General features: G+C 44.8%; 1 protein-coding gene across 2 annotated transcripts in view; it reads left to right on the top strand.

Moving 5' to 3' along the window:
* The window catches only part of znrf3 (zinc and ring finger 3), a 66421-nt gene extending 44432 nt beyond the window's left edge, over positions 1–21989 (top strand). Inside the window, exons 3-8 of one of the 2 annotated variants that reach the window (XM_034596073.1) lie at positions 9866–9940; positions 13234–13365; positions 14406–14513; positions 16060–16227; positions 18119–18221; positions 18363–21989. In XM_034596073.1, coding sequence (XP_034451964.1) covers positions 9866–9940; positions 13234–13365; positions 14406–14513; positions 16060–16227; positions 18119–18221; positions 18363–20104 — 2328 coding nt within the window. In that variant the 3' untranslated portion in view covers positions 20105–21989. Of the gene's footprint in view, positions 1–9865; positions 9941–13233; positions 13366–14402; positions 14514–16059; positions 16228–18118; positions 18222–18362 lie in introns of both variants that reach the window. The other variant, XM_034596072.1, reaches the window with a different exon arrangement.
* The last annotated feature ends 99 nt before the right edge of the window (positions 21990–22088 follow it).

Genomic DNA, 22088 nt, shown 5'->3' with positions numbered 1-22088 from the left:
TTACAAGAGAGAGAGGCAACAACAGCAACTTCTCTTTCATGCAAGCAGGGACACGGTCGACTAAAGCAGCTTGAAGGCAGAGAGAGATTAGAGCCGAACCGTACGACTGCAGACGATTTAAAGAAGTGGCCGTTTAGCCAGATGCCTGCGCTCCACTGGAATCACTACATTAGGATTATAGCTCATGTTCTCCAGAGTTAAGGGAACTACAAATACTGCTGTGTGGCTGTTTTTACTTTGTAGAAGTTAAAGTCAGTTTCAGAAACGTCAGTTAACCCCTCAACGTGTCTGTGGCAATGAATCAGTGGCGTCAGTAGGTGCAGGAATATGTGTGAGTCTGGTCGTTGTCGTGGAACAAGCTATTTTACTTTTGGCCGTAAAAAAAACAACAACCTTGTCCCGCCTGTACAGCCGTCGCCTAGCAACAGAGCTACGGTAGAAAGCGTTCTTAGCTTAAATAATAAAAACGTTGAAAAGATAATTCTCTAACATATGTACAGTTAGCTGTTTGGTTAAGTACTTACATTTACAAATACATTCGCCTCGCTTTGTGCCACCATTACCTTTTTGAAAAACAGTTGGATGCGCCCCCCCCCCCCCCCCCCCCCCCCCAATTGAGACACTGCTTCGGTCTTTTGTTATCGTTTTGATTGAGAGACCCCTGGTGGCCACATTGTACGTTTTTAAAGCAAATAACTTCTCTAATGCCACTTAAATCAATAAATCCATCTGCACAGCTTGTGTTACATTTTATTCATCAGCAACTGGATAACTGCCGCCTGCCGCATGTTTTTACACCTCAAGTCATTTACATGTGTAACTACAGTGATTGTGTGTTGGGCTCCAACTGCAGAGAAGATGCATGTGACCCACACTGAATAATGTACTTGAACGCATCCTGTGATGCATTCACTGCACAAGCTGAGCGATTCAACATGAAAGCCTGTGAGCTGACTGGTGAGCTGACTGGTGTTTTCCAGCAGTCGTTCTTTGACTAAACACTGTTAAATGTACATCAAAGTAACAGAGATAAACAATAGGAGCTAAATAACAGTAGAATTCTCCTGTTTCACATCCAGCACTGTCAGCAAGAGCCAGATATAAGCTCAAGAGTCAAAGACATAAAACTTCATATTTGATCTTTTATGTGCCGGGAGACTTGCAGCAGGCAGACGCAAATCTGGTGTTTCACTTGTCCCGACTCGCTCCCAACTTTATCGTCCTCCCTCCCTGCGTCTGACGGCTCTCATCTCGGGGAAAAATATGAAAATTCAGAAGTCAAAATGCCAGAAACCGTTTCTGAGAGCCCAGGAGCGTAACGATCATTTATAACTCTTTTGGATTTTTATTTTTGTCACGTTATCGCTCACCTGTTATATCCAAAAGCAATAAAACAAGCATGCGACTCAGGGCTTTTTAAAAAAAAAAAGAAATAAAACATCAGAAGGATTTTGATTGACAGCAGGTCTTATCACCACAGATAATCAAATTAATTAATATTGGTATTTTGCTCTTTCAACGTTTTCCATGGATGAAAACCAGGTATGTTATCGTTAATCTATTTCTAAACAGCTGATGTTTGGACACGAGCTGGAGGAGCAGCACTTAAGAGGCGGTATTCTTGTCCCTCGCCAGAAGAGCTTGTTTATTTTCCTGTGAATCACAAAAGGCCCAGAGCCCAAAACCGGTAAGAAAACAACATGGGAGGGACGGAGGAGGAAAAGTGGAGGAAATTTAATTAGCGGTTGTCCATTCCTCCGGCCTTGGTCTCTGCAGGGCAGAGCAGTGGGCAGCGGGCGGAGAGGAGACCGACCGGGCCTCTTGATTAGTCTGAGGTCCGAGTGTTTGCATCTGTCTCCGTGTTTGTGCGAGTGTGTGACGCCACACGACATCAAACCCGGGAGGGAGACAGGAAATGCACAAGCGAGACAAACGTGTATTTTTGGAGAGGAAACTTAAAATGCTCAGGATTTCACACAACGTTGAGTCTCGTTCGTCATGTAGGAAAAAACACTTTTTCAAATGAACAACAAATGAAACTCTGAGCGTGATGAAGGTCCTGAAACGGTCTTTGTTCATTAAGTGTGTCAGTGTTTCTTCAGAAGTCTTCATGACCACATGATGACAAGCATTTAAATGTTGCAGAACAATTATCCCTTTGTTTCCCCGGCGAAGGCTTTCTACCAGAACCTTTCCTTTCTTCATAGTGTTTGGCCAACAGAAGGTGATCTGACCTTTTAGAAACTATGCTCAAGTAACATGTCACTTACACATTATTATCCTACAGGTATAATAAGTGTAAGATAATAAGATATTAAAACACAGTCTGTTTGGAAAACGCTGTAATCCCAGGTAGTTTAAATCTTAATGTTTCCCCTCAAACATGTAAAACCTGTTATTTCAGGTACAGATGCCAGAAAACAATGTTTGTTTATTTGACAAAAGAGAACCATCGCAGTAACGTATGTGCAGACTCTAATATTGAATTAATGCTCCTAGGAAGTAGATTCATCACTATATTTAAATTATCATACTTCTAGACATTAAAATATTTCATTTCCATTCTATTAATTGATAAGCAACTGAGGTATTTGGACTAGATTCATGTATTTTGTCTTGTGAAGAACTTGTCCTCCCCTGGTGCCGCCGTACGGAAGCTGCAGCGGTCGCACGTTTGGTTGCGACCCCGGAACTCGGGTGCGTGTCTTCTCCGGCTCTCTCTCTCCACCTTTCATGCTTAAACGCTGTTGGTAGATAAATAAATAAATAAATAAATAAATAAATAAATAAATAAAAGGCTTAGCGTCCCAAAAAACTATTCATAAAAAGTGTGAATCAAGTCAGGAACAACCTCATGAGAGAGCAGGTAAAGACAAGTACTGAGGCCGACCACCAAATATTTGATACATGACAGTTTTCGATGTTCGGTGCTATAAAAAGATTTCTCGTGCGAACATCGATCAACGATCGATCAACGCAGATGTGATGTATTTGGGTAGATATGAGGGTTTTAGAGAAGTGACTGAGGGAAACGTTTTGTGAGAAGGAGACACTGTGTTTGGATCTGACAATGAGCGAGTGCGAGCGCTTCCCACCTCCCTCCCCTGTTTTCTCTCGACTCTTTAATGGGGGCCGGCTCTTTGCCAAGTTCCACTGGCAGTTCTCCTCAGAGGTGCCCCCTCACACACACACACACACGCACACACACATTTCGATAGCACAATTCACTTGTATAATTCTGGTTATGCAATGGTGGGTGAATGGCCACCCCACAATGTGCAGCGAGGCAGAGACAGAAATGTAGGGGCGGCAGGCGGTGGGGGGGCGGGGTGGGGGGGGGTGGTTTGCTGGTTTGGGAAAGATGAGGTGAAGAAGAGGAAGAGAACAATCAGCGAGGGGAAGTGAAGATGGCAGACTTGTCAGAAACACTGGGAGAGATTTCAGCCGAGAGGAGAAGTTGACTCGGAGAACTTAAGTAGATGAAGGTGGAAGCGTTGTTGTGGAAAACCTCAGGCTCTCGTGTGTTGGTTTTCACCCCCAGAGAGCGAGAGTCTGGTTTTTCTCCACAGCTGAAATTATCACCCACTAAAAGAGGCTTTTCACACAAACCCCAGACGACGGCCTCTAGGTGAAACTCAAGTAAAGGTCTGAACACAGGCGGCGTCTTGTCTTCTACATCCGGTTTGTTTCACAACTCGGTCGCTTGTCCATCTGGGGACTGAACCATGTAGCAAAGATTACTGAGATTACATAGTGTGTCCGTGTGTGTCCGTGTGTGTCCGTGGTCATGTACAGGATGTATAGAGGAAGGGATCTTGTCTCTGATAGTGAGGTCGTTACATCCACCCCAGATCTCTCACTCGCTCATGGACCGATGTCTCCGGATTGAGACGCTGGGCAGGAACCTATAACCTGTAGAAGAATGATGGACTCACTGATACTGAGTTCTAGTTTTAGTCTGAACAACAATAAATATAGCTTTAGTTCAGAAAGTACTGTAATATCATATGTGATTTAAAAAATGGATCCAAAAAAGTGAAAGTGAAAGAGGGTCCCTCCTCTCAGTTTTGTATTTTTTGTGTAATTCTGCTAAAAAGAAATACACAAACAAACAGACATGGGGTGAAAACATAACCTCCTTGGTGGAGTTGATGAATAATAATGTGACAATTTGACTGTTTGAGGTTTTTCTGCTCTCTTATGGCCAAATATTTATCCATGCAGCTTCACTGGAGACGACCATTTCATGTGACAAATGTAAACGGATCTGAGAACAGCCACCAGGACACAATAAACCGCTCTTCATCCACTTCCGGACCTGCCCTCCTGTCTGCAGCTGGATATTAATGGCCGTCCCTGAGCTCACTTGAGTGCTTCAAGTGATTCTTTCCCCCGCGAGTTTACGTTGAGCAAACTGCCCGTTTACACGACGGAGAGGATCTGGAGGAGGAGGCTCGCCGGCCCCTGTCCCCGGCCGCTGTGACACACAAGTGGATTTTGATGTGTTCTGTAAACGTCCTTTATGCAGACACACGGCCTCAGACGTCCCTGGACTCCCGTCAAACGCTGCGGCCGGCGGCCTAACGGCAAGCAAATTAATATTAAACGGCAACATGGGAGAGCTCAGAATGAAGAAAAGGGCGCGAGAAACTGAACAATGACTTGTTAAGACCTGAGAATGTTTTTATCTTGTAATGTTTGAGTGATTCTCTTGGCATGAGTCAAAACCTTACACACGAGTAAAGGGTTTGTTTAAAAAATAGAAAGGCAGGATAAAGCAGAGCAGGGTTACCCGAGTTCACATGGTGTCCTTCGGAAATGGTTTCAGAGCAGCATTTATGTGGTGGCAGGAAAGCTGTCGTGACACATCAGATGGCAAAGCCGGCGCGATGGGAGTCAAACCAGTTGATTGCATGTCACACCGCCAATATGAAAACGTCAGGTATCTGTAAACAGAATGACATGTTGTGACAGATTGTCGTGTCAGCGAAGCGTGAACATCAAACGGTCGCAGATCAGGAAGACGGCGGCGTAATGTGCTGCGTGATCCGGAGTAAAGAGCCGCTTCGAGCACAGTTCTCGGCAGCCACGTTGAAAACTTGAAGATTTTTTTATTTTAGCCGAATGTAAATAATGTTTTGGAACACACGTCTCCTCTGAGAGCGAGGAGGGAGGGAGGGAGAAAAAAAGAGGGGTGACCACATATAAGGAAATCAATGGGAGAAAACTATGCCTTTATCTTTTAATAAACCGTAAAGCCAGGAGGCAACATGAAATTACAGCATAATAGCAGTGGAGTCTTCTGAAGACTTAATTGCCTTAATTATAGCACTGCAGAGAGAGCGAGAGAGAGAGAGAGAGAGAGGAAGGCATGAAGAGGAGGAGGAAAGAGAAAGGAGGGAAGCAGAGGAGAAGAAAGTAGGAGAGAAAGAGGGAACGATGTGATAAAGGAGCTCGTGCATGAGCCAGATGTTGCAGGTGTAAGTGTGTTTGTATGTGAGCACACAACCTTCTGCTTCTCACAAATCACTGCACACATCTACACTGGTTCTGTTTAGTAACTGTGCTGCTGCTGCTCGTATGAGAATCCACGTGAATGGAGGAGCGAGCGCTTCGCTGAGAAAAGTCTCTTTTCCAGACGAGTGAGAACGTCTCTCCCTCAGATCTTACAAGCTGGCAGGCTTACTTAGGGATGCTAAACATAGCTTTCATTTTCCTCTGTGTCTAGACTGGATTCTCAGTACTTTCTGCTGCGGTTTCTGTTCGCTCGGTGGAAGATTGTACCCTAATTCTCATGCCTCTGAGCCAGCAGGAAGTTTGTTTAGCCAGCAGTGTTGTGAAGTACCTGTGAAACTCAGCGCGCGGCTCAGGTTCAGAGTTTAGCTGCTTTTTGATTTTCTGCACGGATGAGTGATCAAGCGATGGCGTTGGGGACCAGAGATCACGTTTCAGCTTTGAGGCAAATATTGGCAGTGACGGATTTCAAGAGGAGATGGTTGACTTTGCTTTTGCTTTTCCCCTCAAAGTTTGTGCCTTGATTTCATATCAGAGGAAAGTTCAGATCTTATAAATTGCTACTTGCAGAAACTTTCTTTGCACTTTAATGGCTCTAAAAGGAGCAAAGCTTAAATTTCCACCTTTTGTATAATGTCCTGTTCCTATGGTTGAAGAAGTACTCAGATCCATTAAAATGTAATATTTTTTATTTCTTATCATATTTTGATATCTTCTATTAAACTTTGCTTTATGCTGCACCTCATTTAACTGTCTGCTAACTGTTATTAACATCTCCCCTCGGGGGTTCAAGTCATCAAACCATCCGTCTAAATATACTCAAGTAAAAAATCCACAAAATGAGTGAGTGACATATTATTATAAATGACACAATTAGATTGTTGCATCGATGCACATGTAGAGATTTAAAGAAGCTCAAGTGGTAGTTTTAATACACTATTTACTATGTAGTGCAATGTTGATGCCTGAAAAAGGGTTAATACCTGGATATTCTCAACAATTTCTCTTATTCTGACACAACACAGAGCACTGGCCGCTAAGATCCTGGATCTTATCATGATGACATCTGCATGTCTAGATCTCATCTGTACAGATGTGCGGATCACAAACGCACCAACAATTAAGAAAATATGACGGCAAATCACAAAACACGACATTAACTTCTAACAGAATAGATCGTTACCATCCATCAACAAGTCTCCTCTCTGTGTTAGGTGATTTGCACTTTCAGGGCCACCGTACATCTGTGATCTCGAATGATCAAAATCGTCCTCAGACCCTCCCACCCCGACGAGGCCCGATGGACAAACGCTGACCTGCTCAGTCTCGATGAAACTCGAATGAATAAAGTTTACATCCCAGGATTAAACTCTGTCTCAAAGTGCTTTCACAACATCTCCTTACAACACTTGAAGTTCTACCACCAGCTCGACTCAGTGAAGTGTTTGGAGCAACATGGTAAAAGTCCTGAGAAAAAGAAAACACACAGCAATAAATATGAATCCTTCCTTTGGTGTCCGACGCTGTGTTGCTCTTTTATAGTGTTGGGAAGGAGATGTGTCATGTTTTTTTTTTAAAAAGAGCCAGTTTTGCCCGTGGCTGCATTTTTGTTGTCGTCAGGCAAGTCCCTGCACTGCAGCGTGTGGGCCTGCCCGGGTGGAGATTCTTTAGGAGGAAGATCTCTTTCTGCTCAAAGCGTCTTACCAAGAGCTATTAATTATTAACTGGGAGAGCGAACATCAAAGCAGCAGACTTGTGCTGAATTAAATGGGGGCTGGGGCCTGGCAGTGTGGAGCTGGGAGAGAGCGAGAGAGAGAGAGAGAGAAAAGAAACTGGGTGAGAGGGAAAAAGCCGAGTGAGATCTCGCTTTTGAACTTTCCAAGCACAAAAAGTGAAGGAAGAAAGCGGTAAAAAAGTGCCATGTTGGTTTATGTAAAGGAGGCAGGAGGGAAAAAGAAGAGCAGAGAGGTTGTGTTTGTAATGTTTCAGTGTGTGATGAGGCTTTTGTTTCACCGCGGCTGGAAGATCGATCAGTTTTCAGGGTTAATTAGTCCTGAAGGAGCCACATTCACAAACAACTTGCCCGTGGATTAGACCAAAGAGGGAATGGAATTGAGATGTAGCTCGTTCACATGATGTGTTCACGTGTTCCTGGAGCTGATTTTACACTCACAAGTTGTATCTGGTGCTTGTGCCACCTCCTTATTTCAAAGACCTTTTGTTACTTTGGTCGTATTCTCCTCCTGCTGTGACTTGTCCACGCAGCCGTCGTCAAAGTCAACATCAAAGATCCACACACGTGCTCTGCTTCTTCTGAAAGTGTATTTTATAGTAGCTTCCTTATTGATTCTGTTATTGACACGACGCAAACACCTCCAGTTATCGTTCTCTCTGTGGAAGAGGAAGAACTAAACAGCTTTTTAACAGCAGAACTACGACTGTTATTGATAAGAACCAGTGTTGTATTGAATCCAAACTCACCTTAGCCGCACACGCTACTTCCTGGAAAGACCGATTTAATCATTAACCCCCTTTTCTAAGACCCAGAAAACTCACAGGAAGTAGTAGGAGTACTGCAGGTACACAGTGGAGAAGTAAAAGCTCAGATAACGTCACAGTCATAAAACTGGATCATATAAGATAAGATGATCCTTTATTAGTCAGCAAGAGAAATAGGCATCAGTAAGTAATAATAAGTAAGTTGAGGATAATGATACTTAAGTTTAAGGAATAAAATTACACTGTAAAAACAAGAGATATATGTGCAGTGTGAGAATATGTAGAGTGAATTTATTGCCCATTAACCACATGATGACAGATGACAAAGCTTTTAACTAGTAAACAGTCAATGGAGCTGCACCCAGTTTACACACATTCATAAATATATCAGTTCTCTAAATGTTGCTAGTTTCTTTTATCAAGTTCCGTGAATTATTCCTTGAAAAATTCAGCGGAGATGTAAAAAAGAAAAAGCCCTTTGTCACAATGTTAATGAAACTGATGACACATTGATTGATCCGCCTGTTTGTGGAGATCCACACCAGAACTCAATGGGTTCATGTCCCATCTTTTCTCCAAGTTTTGTGGAAATCGGTCAAACAAACAAACAAACAAACAAACAAACAACACACAAATGCACAGGGGTGACAACATAAGAACACTTGCTGGAGTTTCCTTCTTCTTCCTGCAGCTGTGCAGGAGATTTCCAGTGACCTGAACAATATGTGTCGCCATCACACCTCGCGCAGGAATATCTGTTAGACGAGAGGCGTCCACTGCTCCGGTGAGGTTTCATACCGACCTCTGAGGGTCCGACACCTGATGTCAGTGTTTCCCTTCGACTCGTCCCCGTCTTGTTTATACAGTACGTTGACAAGCGTTCGCATTAAAACCGAGCTTTCATCTCTGCGGAGACTTTGCTCAACATCCTCCTGTTGAGTGCTGTAACCTCAGGAAGCAACATGATGCGTTGTGAAAAGAGTAATTGTCGCCCCCCCCCCACACACACACACACCACTTCTCCCCGTCTCCGCTCCTCCTGCAGACCGGAGCGCTGACGCTCTCCAGCCACTCGGCAGCCGAGTCCCAGCCCTGTGCACTGTCACTTTGATCCTCATCCCCCTCTCTTCCCTCCAGTAATGAAGAGCGCTGGCAAAGGCCCAAGGGCACTTGATAATACCAGGATATGATCCCAGCCGCGCTCTTTTAGATCATGTAGTGCAGACATCAAAAACGCCGTCTAAATAGGGCACCGTGAATCAAGAGGGGTGAGAACTGGTTGCGGGGGGGGGGGGGGTGGGGGGAGGCAGGAGTTAAGATAAAGGGAAGCAAATTTGGATTCTGCGTAGAGATACTTGAGCTTCTTGCGGATCCAAGCGTTTCCTTTCTCTTTCGCCTTAAGCAAAAAGAAACTGTGCAATGACTTTCTCCACTCTCAGATGAAAGAAGTCCCACTTTCAGCTGGTTGGAAGTCCCTGATAACTGAGTTCAGCTCAGAGTCGTGCAGAGCTGCACCGGAGCTGCACACGGGAATGAAGAAACGTATGAAAGGAAACAGACCCTCGTGGCTTAATGTGATGCAGATGTACTTTTAGGTGACGTCACGAGGAGACGGGGAGATGAACCACATGTGAACGAATGTCATCGGCGGCTTGTTTACTTCTCGCCTGTCAGTTCTGTCTCTTCGCTTCCTCGTCTGCACATTCCACAGGATTCACCCGGGCAGGGGGCGCCCTCTAGTGGGCTGGAATTTGCAGTGCGAAAAAGCTGAAGTTCAGAATGCACTTCTCTTTTTAGGTCTGCTGAATGTGTTTTTAATGATTTTCTCTTTTTCTCGCTCTGTGTTTTGCAGGCGAAGCGAGCGGTGCAGCGCGGGGCCACGGCCGTCATCTTCGACGTGTCGGAGAATCCAGATGCCATCGATCAGGTTTGTACACACCTAAAATTACCCAGGCATTCTCGCTTTCAGCAACGCCAAAAAACGCCTAATCTGTGTGTGAAAGACGCTTTCGCTGAACACAGCTCCGCAGCGCGCCCGCCCTGCCCTTCTGCCTGGCACCCTGTGTGTGTGTGTTTGTGCTGTTTGTGTAGACAATGATCTTTCTATCTTTAGTCCTGTTCATGTGGATCAGCCTCGCTCATTCAACCATCCCCGGGCCTTTGAGCTCAGACTCATGTGTGCAGCAGGGCACTGTGCTCCGAGCAGGACTGAAAATGGATATCCAGGGTTCAGCTTTCACTAGACCATGACCAAACTGCCTTGAGCTCATAATTGCTCAGGTAGCACACATTACCTCACCCCCCCCCCCCCCCCCCCCCCCCCACACCCCCCCACACCCCCCCACACCCCCCCACCCCGAGACTCTGGATGTGTCTTTGAGTGCACATTTGGGGGAGAGCGCACTCAGGCTGCAGGAAGAACAAAGTGTATTTCCTCGTCACACACACCCAGACGCTCGCATTCCTCCTCCTTCCAGTCTTTCTGGCTCCTGCATCTTTTGGTGTTAGGAGGTATAACACACGAGTTGCTCCTCCTGAGCGCCTTTGTCGCAAGAATTCTCCTGTGGTATTTATCCTCACCACGCCAGGCCTAGACTTGCAGGTTTTTTCTCTTCTCCTCCTCCTCCTCCTCTTCCCTCCCTCCCTCCCTCGTCTCTTCTTCTCTGCCGCTGGGTCGTAAAGCGCGTAGCTGAGAGATAAAAGGGATTGCGCACAGACCACATCAAAGGCAGCGCTGGGCGGTTGTGTTAAATTCCCCCGAGAGGCATTTCCAGTCAGAGCGGCCCGATCAGCAGAGGCAGGACCCACAAGGCCGAGGGGCAGGGAGGAGGAGCTTAGGGAGAATTAAGGTCCTGGGGCCAAAATTAGGAGAGTTAATGTACTTGACCTGCTTTTTAATGTGAGGCCAAATGCACAGAGTGGCTCAGACACTTTGTGGTTTTGTTAAGAGAAGAGTTAAGTTTGTGATTAAGTTTTTATTTCCCCCTCCCTTCCACTTTAAGCTCGCATTTGTACGTTGACTTTTTTTTACTGGCGTATTGTCCGTCAGTGGCCAAGTGAAAGTCTCGGTGGAGTCGTTTCTCAAAGCGGCGGCAGAATCGAAACGCGACATCAAACGTTTTTTTCAGCGTCTATACTTTTTTAAACCCGAACATACAATATTTCACTGGGGAACATGACGACAGCAGAAGAAATAGAAATGCGAATATCCTCGGTATTTCCCTTGGGCTTTTTGAAAATTACAGATTCCAACCAGCAGACGATAGAGAGAGAGAGGGGAGGGGGGGTGGGGGCAGAGCCGAGACGCAGAGGGAGGAGTGAAGGAGCATGTCAACTGACTGAAGAGCCAGGACATACTATTCATCCTCCATTTCCTCCTGCTCCCCCCCCTCTGGCAAACTCCGACCACAGTTTCCATGTCTTGAGCCTATAGGTCATTTTCCCCAGTTGGTAAAAGAAGGGTTTATGTGCTTTTCTTTTTTTTTTTTTTTTAAACGTCCAGACGGTTCATATCCACATTAGGTCAGTGGTTCCTAAACTTTCTGCCTGATGTAACCGAAAAGTTAGGCAACGTCTGCTCCTGATCCCACATTTCATACGTCAGGTTATATAAGGAATAAAAACTCTAAAGCCCCGTCAGTCCTGTTTATGATAAATAACTTTAAAGTTGCACAAAATCTAAAAGTCTTCTGTCACCTTGAAGGATTTTATTTTGTCTGCGTCGGCCATTAACACATTTTTCATTTTACTTAGATGTCAGAGCGCTTTGTATTTTTCTTTCTAGTTTGTATTTGTTGTGGTCGATGACTCCAAAGATCAGATTTGCTCAATAAACATATTTCATTTTTATAGAACATATGGATACTTTCAGGTTAAATATTTGTTTTAAGGGGAAAAAAATACAAAATCTGAAGAAAATGAAATAATTTGTGAATTTTACCCCTGAATCTTTCCAATTCAGTTAAATTACATTTTATAAGCACCAAGCAACATAGATTATTTACATTATGAGGTCAAGTCTTCACAGTTATTAAATAGAGAAACCAAACAGTTTGTACAACGAGCAAACACTTTGTGACAGTGGAGAGGAAAACAAGCTTGATCCAACCAGTCAGTATAATAATAATAATGATAACTTAGTATCATGCATGAGAAGAATACATGTGTTGGGTTGTGAGAAGAGAAATGGAGGAGAAAGAGAGAGAGAGACTCACTGGTTTTACTCGTTGTTATAATGATAATTGTGATATTTATTATAGTTGTAACAATGTCCATTAAAAACTGCGGCAATGACAGCAGCTCTAATAACAACGGTCATAATGATGATAATAATAATGATGATAGTGGTTGAGTGGAGGCAGATCTGGATCCCGCAGCTCTCGGTTCCCGGGGTTGAATGAGGACAGAGCGGAAAAGATCAAACTATAGGCGAGAGAAAACAAAGTTAATGACCTGTGGCCGTGTGAGAGGAATACATGATGGGGGGGGGGGGGAAGAGAAGAGAAGAGAAGAGGAGAGAAGAGGAGAGGAGAGAAGAGGAGAGAGGAAGAGAGAGAGAGAGAGAGAGAGAGAGAGAGAGAGAGAGAGAGAGAGAGAGAGAGAGAGAGAGAGAGAGCTCATGTTTGTCTCGTGAGGTTGGGATTTTGATCAGAACATATTAGGATTCAACTCGTAAAAAGTAACACATAAAAAATTAAACAATTCAACATTATTGTATCTTTTACATGATCCAAAATGTTTCCAACAATGTTCAAACCCAGAGAAATCCACGCTTCTATTCAGGGTAACGGTACGTTTCATTTTGGCGTCTCCGGGGCAAACCACGTATGGCGAAGGAAAAACACCATCGACAGTTTGTATCGGCCACTCGTACTCGATCACGATTTGCCGCTTGCTGCACGTTCTGTCGCCGAGTAAACCTGCAAACGCTCAGTGGAGCCAAGAGACCCAGGAGGATTGTGGGTGATGACAACACCTCCCATGATCCCTAGCTCCCTCTCAACATCAAACTACTTCTGTCATTGTTTTGATTGGGAGACCCCTGGTGGCCGAAACTAGATATTGTACATTTAAATATGAAAACTTAAAAGTAAATAGAAGAAGAAAATCTATAATTGGTGGAGTGGCGCTTTGACAAAAGCCCAGAACCGACCAGATGAATGTGTGTCATGTTGTTTATCAGTACATGTGTGTTTGATGTGTGTTTCCTCTCGTCCTCAGCTCAACCAGGTCGGCGAGGATCCTCTGAAGCGGCCGGTGGTTTACGTGAAGGGCAACGACGCCGTTAAGTTGATGAACATCGTCAACAAGCAGAAAGTGGCTCGTGCTCGGATTCAACATCGACCACCGAGGGTAAGAGCTCAAACCAAAACCCCAAACCACCGCAGAGCAGATGACTTCCACGTGTTTGTGTGTGGGAGAGACAACTGTGAACTCGTGTGAGCAGCTGAACGTGAAGCTCCTGCACCGACTTTTAGGATGTGAACACACAAACGAAAATTCCAGCTGTGAAATCTGACCCTTTTCTCTTTCTTCTCTTCTTCTGCGCTGCGCCCGAGGCTGAGGACTTTTCTCTTAGCGCTTGCGAGAGATTAATATCAGCCATTCAAAGAGCTGTTTGTTTGCTGGGAATATTTGATAAGAGACCAACACACTTTGAGGTCAAATAACTTGACATAATGAAAGCCCCCAGAGAAAGGACTGTGATAAGAGAGAAGCCAAACAACCTGGTCTTTGCTCTCCAGCACTTTGAGACGTGAGCACAGGTTGGATTTGAAGTTGAGCTGAAGTCTGTGTCCTGATTGTTTAGTTTATCAATTAATTAATCATTTAATTAGTGAAATGTGAAAAGTGGTCGTGGAGAAAAAAGCTCAAATAGTGACATTTTAAAATTGTATTGACATAAAACTGTGGAAAATAGCAAATCGATACTAGAACCACATGATTTGTATTTTTCTTGAAAAAAAAAGATCTAAACTATAATAAATATTAATAATATGAACTTTAGTTTAATTACACTTCTCTTAAATGTGCTGAACAACGAGAAGCAAAACCCAAAAAATCCCACACAGGGCAAATAAGAGTAAAAATGACTAAAAACAAAAAGAAGACTAATAAAATCAATGTAATTAAAAGCAAATCAAACATCACCTGTAGTTTTCATGATTTAACATGATTTAATATCTGAATGACTGCACCATATCCACCAAGGCCCAACAATCTCCTGATGAAACCACATTTAAAAACTAAATAAAAACATGCATGTGAGTCGTGAAAGGTCTGAAAAGGATCAAAATCAAATATCCTGGTGCACAAACGGAGATTTCAATCAGCTGCATGTGAACATTATTTGACAAATTTGCATTTCCCTTTGTGCTCTTCTCCCGCAGCAGCCCACGGAATACTTCGACATGGGCATCTTCCTGGCTTTCTTTGTGGTGGTGTCGCTGGTTTGCCTCATTCTGCTCATCAAGATCAAACTCAAGCAGAGGAGGAGCCAGGTCAGTGTCTGAATACGCTCATCACTTGCTGTGGAAGAGATGAGAAGTCTGGGAACTATTTATTATCCCAGTTTGACTCGAGTCGCTCGCGTGTCTCTTACATGAAAACGCACCCAAAATCCAGAGTGTGTGTTTCCCGTCAGCGCGACCTCACTGGGAGTCGCAGGCGTGGAGTCGGCCGACAGCCGCTGATGTGGCGTGTTGACAAAAAGCTCCAGTGGAGACTTGCATCAGGCGCCCGAGTCGGGATTAGCATTTAATTAACGCTGATGAGAGGTCGGCTGCCGGAGACAAACACGGAGAGATGTCATGACGGAGCAGAAAACCTGCCGCGGCATCCGCTAAGACAGGTGTAATCCTGCCACTAAACGTGTGTGTGTCTGTTCCGACTGTGCAGTTTGTGTGTGGGTGTGTGTGTATAATGGTTGTGTGTCACTGCAGCGGATGACTTGGTCTTGACTTCCTTTGGTGGTTAATTAAGAGAGCAGCTCACACCAGGGGCAAATTCATCACATGGGGAAAAAAAAACCTCTTCCTTCCTCAAATGTGAAACAAAAACTAATTAACTGCTTATGGAGTAAATATTGTTTAATACATTATTATTTCATTAACACATTTTTAACTGTGAACGTTGAACTAAAGTACCAAAGGAAGAAACACTGGGCTGCTTTCAGACCGGCACTGACGTCCGGACATTTTCCTGAAATTATCCGAGAAAGAAAAACCTTTCGAGTTAAATAACCAGATAAATAAAATTCCCAGGGAGCGAGTGGACGTGTTGATGATTTTCTAACAAGTGACGGAGGCGAAACTTGAAGAATACAAATATCTCAGGATTAAAAAATCTCAAGCATCTAAAACTAATTTTGGTGAAAGACACTTCCACAATGAGTTTAGTGATCGTCGCCATCACAAGCAGCCGGTGAGTTCGGAACATGCTCTGAAATCATTCCTGCTAAAAACGCTCCCGTTGTTGCGAAGGCGTTGGACCCGGACATTTTCCTGCCGTAGAAAACTTCATGTCTGAAACCAGTTGAGCACAAATACATCTGTACACGAGTGACGCACCATGACACGAGCAGTGGCTGCTGTAAATCAAGGGGCGGCTACACGTGTGTGTCATTAGGTCTAATCCCAGTAAAGTAGTTCTGTATGTGTCAACTGATCCGTCACCGGTTTTTAATAAGGACGAAGTTTAGGATGAAAGAAGCTGGAGAATTGGAGCCAGCGAGAGAGAGAGAGAGAGAGAGAGAGAGAGAGAGAGAGAGAGAGAGAGAGAGAGAGAGAGAGAGAGAGAGAGAGAGAGAGAGAGAGAGAGAGAGAGAGAGAGAGAGAGAGAGAGAGAGAGAGAGAGACGTCAAAATGAAAAGTCACAAATCACGACATCGACTGTGTCACGTTAACAAGAGCGAAGAGGAACAAACATAATCGAGTTGACTTATAACGTTTTATTTCTTTTCTTAAAGTAAAAATATTTGCTGATTGAACGTACAGATGTTTCCCGCTCTGACCCTGTCTCTCCTCGCCCCCCCCCCCCCCACCACAGAGCTCCATGAACAGAATGGCCATCCAGGCTCTGGAGAAGATGGAGACTCGCAAGTTCAAGGCGAAAGGAAAGGGCCAGCGCGAGAGCAGCTGTGGAGCCTCTGATTCGCTGAGCAGCAGCTCCACCTCGGACTGCGCCATCTGTCTGGAGAAGTACATCGATGGGGAGGTGAGAGAAGTTGATCTGTTGGGATTTTTAACAGTTTTATACCTTTTGTACTAGTTTCAATAACAGTTTGAAGTGTAAGTCTGTGATGCCTCCACTTGGTGACAAACACAAAGACAGTGTTGTGTATTGTTTTTATTTTACACAAGACTGAGGAGCAAGGAAACAACAATGAATTAAATCAAATGATATGAAATGAGGTATTTATTTGTGAAGCCCTATCAGGTAATCTGTGTTTTGTGGATATGGGCTAAACACAAAGTACGTCAACTACAACAAACAGTGGTGGAACAAATATCTCAAAGAAATATCGATCCACATCAAATTTCACACGCTCATAAATATCAGAACTCTAAATATGCCTGGTTTTCTAAATCAACATTTATTAATGGTTGTTTCTTCGGCCCCATCATTACACAGAGTTTAGTGGAAATCGGTTAGTAGTTTTTCCATAAACCTGATGACAAACACACAAAGAGACACAAAGTGAAATCACAACCTGCTTGACAGAGATGAGAAATACAGATTTTTTAAGAATAATGTAAAATCAAGGGGGGAAATACTATTTATACTGTTATAAATAAGCTCTGATAGGATACATACACAAAATGTTTAAAATTGAGCTCCACCTCTTTAAATTCTACATTTTTTTTAATATAAAATCCTTCAAAAAACTTCATCTTAGTAAAATGACCCAAATGCTCGAGTGTTAATTTACAGAAAAAGCAACAGGAGCGTCTGAGTTTGACGTTTTCGAGTCTCGATCGACCCGTACGAAGTGAGTCACGTTGGATCCAAACCTCTGAAGTTAGTGCTGAGCGCGTGTTTTCCCTCCACGCTCTGCACACATGAAACATTCTGCAGCTCTGTGGACAATAGAGTGGAAGTTCCCCCCCGATGTGCTCGGGGACCGCAGGTCTGCCGTCCTCGCTGACGTTCCTTCCGGCGCCTCTCAGATGTTTCGCTCGGCCTTTCAGAGCACCTGGAGAGATAACGCTACCCAGGGTGCACTGGGCTGTGATTACGCTTCCTGTTTTCCCAGTGTGGCTTTTCTTTAATTTTTTTACACGAGTCATTGTGAAAACACGTCTCCTAATCTCGGGACTTTGAGTCTTTACTGTAACAGCAATTGCTCATCGTCATTCATGGCCACCGGGGGGGACAAACCCGCGGTGCCCAGGGCGACGCAGACGGTGTGCGGGCGGTATTTTTTTTGTGGTTGTGTGTCTGTTCGATGAGGAGCAGAAGAAAACACAACAAAGCATGGCGCCAGGATTGCACAGAGGAAGTGGCGATATAAAAGACTGAATGGCATCAAAGACTTTTTTTTTTGTTGAACCAAGCAACAAAAGCCGGGTGGAAAATAGCCCAAAGATGAGTCACATTAAACCACAGAGTCAAGTATTTATGGCAGCGCTGTTACTGGAAGAGAGAATATTACAATTTGTCTTCATTGTGCTGCTGTTATGACTTCTGAGTTCCTCCATCTCACAGCAGAGCGCTGCCTGTTGTTCTCATGGAGCCTCCAGCCCGTCGCTTGTTTTGTTCTCAGCTTCACGTTCGTGTTGGTTCTGAGTTGTTGTCTCAAGCGAAGACTTTTGCTTTTGGCTTCGTGTTAAGATTGCTTCTTTTGAAAAAACGCTAACAGCTCTTTGTGGCTTTGCTGCCACCTGCTGGACGTACGATCACGCTCAACTACACCTTTTATCCACAAAATTCCATGGAAATCAGTCAAGTAGTTTTTGCATAATGCTCGTTCGAGAACAAAATCTCCTTGATGGAGATAATAATTTGTTATGATTCTACTTGTCGTTGCTGTATTTACTGATATTTGCACTTTAGACAGTTGATGCATTTGAACTTAAAAATGTTTTTTTAATATTTCCCTCTGCAGGAGCTGCGGGTGATTCCCTGTGCTCACAGATTTCATAAGAAGTGCGTGGACCCCTGGCTGCTGCAGCATCACACCTGTCCCCACTGTCGACACAACATCATCGGTGAGTCAAGTCCACAACTCCAGTATCTTGCTGTTAAGATAATAAATGTATTTCACTGAAGGAAAATATGTTCCCTGCGTTTTTTAAAGATAAAACTTTTCCTTTGCTAAATTCTGAACGTCTCATAATTTGTTTACACAGAGCAAAAGAAGGGAAATCCAGGTGCAGCGTGCATGGACCCTGGCAACCCGGTGCACGCCCGGCAACGGGTGGTGCTGCCAGTCCACTACCCTGGCAGGGTGCACCGAGCAGGCCAGGTGACCGCCTTTCCAACCAGAACCAGCATGGACCCCCACGGCAACGCCATCACAGTGCTCACCGTGGACCAGCACCCCGATCCTCAGGGTCTGTACCCAGCCCAGTCCACGTCTGCCTTCCTCCGGAGCTACCACCCCACCCTCCACCTGGACCACTCACTCAACCCCCACCACTGCGGATTGGAGCACCGCGGACCCCCGGCCTACCCAGCACAGCCGCATCACGCTGCTTTTAAACGACCCAAGTTCCACGGTCGAAACTTTTCCCGAGCAGCCTGCTTCTCGCAGTACGAGACTATGTACCAGCACTACTACTTTCAGGGGTTGACTTTCCCTCAACAGCCCGAGGCCGGCCAGGTGCCTGCGGTGGGAGGGCACCTGGGTGGAGCCGGGGCCCACAAGGGCCACCACAGCAGGGCCTTTCAGCAGGGGCTGTTATACCCCACAGTGGTACACATGGCACCTGCTTCTTCGTCGAGGATAGGTGACGCCGGCAGCACTTCTGGCCTGAGCTGTTACCATGGCCACCGCTCGGTGTGCAGCGGTTACCTTGCCGACTGCCCTGGTAGCGATAGCAGCAGCAGCAGCTCGGGCCAGTGCCACTGTTCCTCCAGCGACTCAATGTTGGACTGTACTGAGGTCAGCAACCAGGGGGTGTACGGGAGCTGCTCCACCTTCCGCAGCTCGCTGAGCAGTGACTACGATCCTTACGTCTACCGGAGTAAGAGTCCGTGTAGGGGCTCTGCAGGGGAAGCGGGGGCCGCAGCTTGCACCACCGTCCCTGCAGAGGACTCATCCCATGCTCCCTTGGGACATGACTGCCTCCAGCTCCCTCCTGGAGCGTCGGGATATAACTCGGGGGACCATCTCTCCAACTGCAGCTTGGAGCCCAACTACAGCAGTCGCTCATCACTGGAACCCAGGGAGAACAACACCAGCACTACCTCAGCCGGCGCTGCCGAAGCTACCGGAGCAGACAGGGGGAAAGGGGCACAGGAGGACTCGGGGGAGATCGGGGCTGCGGCTTGTAGCTGCTGCTTTGAGGTGCTCCCTCCCAATGTGGAGTGCAAGGGGCAGGACTCGGACCAAGCTGGGCCTATGGCCTCAGGACGCTGTCACAGGGGGCTGGACTTTCAGAGCTCAGCCTCCAAGAACTACTTTGCCCCTGAGCACATGTGCCCTCCTTCAGAGCAGGTGAGCTACGAAGGGCTTCCTTGCTGCTTCTACAAAGAGATGAAGGTCCACAGGGCCACAGCAGGGTGCTACACTGAGGACTACGCTGTTAACGTGCAGTATGCACATGCAGACTCAGATGCCTGCACTGGACAGGGCTGCTGTGAACTCAACCAGAGGATACCCATAATTCCCGAGGACACAGATTGTGAATTGGGCCCAGGAGCAGAGACCAAGAGCAGTTTACTGCCCATCAGTGTCACGGTGGATGCAGAGGTGAGGACAGGGGAGCGGCATGAGCCCAGCGAGGGGTACTTCACCTCAGGACAGTTTAGAGGTCAGCCATACCCTCAGGAGGAGGAGACCAGGGCTTTGTTCCACCCGCAGCTCTCTGCCAGTCCCGCTGCGTTTGGAAGCAGTTCTTCAACAAATGAGGGAGGTCTGGGTATATGAACTTACACCCGGAGTGAAGGGACAGTTTAAAGTATGTATTTGGTACCGTATCAGTCAGTCAATCATTGAAACCCTCAGTTGCCTTGTTCTACCCTTGCTCTCTGAGCACTGAATGTTATCATCTTAGATTGTGTGGATTTCTACTGAAAGGGCCTGATGTTTCTATCCAGTTCATTCCTGTGGCCACAAACGTCTCAGTGCCCAGTGTTACCACAGCGCAGGGACCGAGTGATGCTACTAACATGACTGGAGGTTGTTAACTGAGACTAGAAGTAGGTTGGTACTGGCATCTATCGGGCGACGTGTCTGCTGCCGTCGGGGGTCCGACCCCCTCAGAGATGCAGGCCCATTTCTTCAGATGTTGTCGAGAGCAAGTTGTGGAGAGACTCCATCTTTTGTGCAAGATCTAGGAATCTGAGATTTCTCTACTAAAAACAAGTACACTCTTAATTCACCGATATCTGCATCTACATGTATACATCTTGTATATGTGCGCACATGAACACTGACTGCCTATAAAAGCTTCAACCACCAACTCAAATAGGTTGTATGGACATAGCTATACCAAAACAGAAAGACATGATTGTTGTTTGTTTGTTTTTTTTACTTTTTTCAAGAGCAGGGAAAAGGGTCTTCGAGTGTTGGTGACCCACGTGTTTCTCTGTGGAGAAGAAGCTATATATTACACAAAATGCATAGAAATGTGAATGCAAGGCTGACACTGGTCTCTATTCGATTTAACACAGAATTTGTTTTATGCATTGCATTTCTGTCCAGTCGTGGCCTACCTGTACGGGATGTGCCAGAGCAACGTCAAAGCCTTATACGAGCTATTTGTAGCAATATCTAAAGACACTGCACTGCTTTTGGTTGAACTCCGAAGTGACAGTGTCGTGTGGGGGTGAACACATTTTTTTTTTGTTCTGGAGGGGAGTGTAGCGCTCCACGTCTCGTTCGGACGCCCTTAAAAGTGCATTTTTTTTTGCTGTCACTTTCCCCCAATTTCCTCAGTGAGGCTGATAAATATCTATAAAAAAAAAGGTTCTTGCATGTATCCATAGGCCAAAGGAAAGTAGCTGGAAAAGACTCATATTTCATAAGGGTTCCTTATTGTACTGTGACTTTAAAAAAAAAAGAAAAAACGATGCAGTTATACATAACACAATGTATTCGTTTGAATCATATCATGCCGTGCATAATACATACTCGCGATATCAATGCTTGTCATTCATGCCTTTCTGTTTGTCCTGCAGACTGTTTTTATACTGTTTCTATGAAATGTACACATTCTCAACACGGAGGAGAACCTTCTGAAATAACCCTATTTATAACCCAGTGCTGTAATCAAGTGAGAATCTAATCTTGCCTTTTGCATAGAGATATGTACCTACTGCAAATATAACATTTTGGGGGTACTTGAGTCACTATTTAATTTTTTTGTTTTTTTTTGTTATTGTTTCTAGCACTTAAGAAGATTAAAAATGTGTACAAAATTAATATTTTTTAATTTTTTAAGAATATAATTATTTTCTGTCATTACCATTACAAATGTTTAAAGGCTAGAAATCAATCTGTGTATATTTCTGTACCTGTATAGCAAAACACATTTCATAAATGGAAATATGTTCTCTGAATATTTATTTACTAATATATTTATCTTTAAGCCATGTCTTATGTTCAGAGTGTATAAAGGTTTGAGTTATTTGGTTGCTTTTTATTCTGAGAAAAAAAATCACTAACATGAGACTTTGTATATACATGGTAATTGCACACAAGACGATTAAATCTTCTCTGACCAAAAAACTGATTTTAAAACTTTAGTACCATACAGTTTTGTAATTAAAGTGTACAAAGATCTGTAAAATATACAGTTTTATTCAAGTAACCCATGTTGTGCTGTTCTCCTTTTCTTTGCATTCTACACAGAGGTGTCACATTTCTTCTTAAGTTATTGTTTTTATCTTTAGTAATAATTATCTCCCAG

This window comes from Hippoglossus hippoglossus, chromosome 9 (genome assembly GCF_009819705.1).
Source record: "Hippoglossus hippoglossus isolate fHipHip1 chromosome 9, fHipHip1.pri, whole genome shotgun sequence".
NCBI classification, from domain to species: Eukaryota; Metazoa; Chordata; class Actinopteri; order Pleuronectiformes; family Pleuronectidae; genus Hippoglossus; species Hippoglossus hippoglossus.
This window is presented reverse-complemented; position numbering and strand designations above follow the sequence as displayed.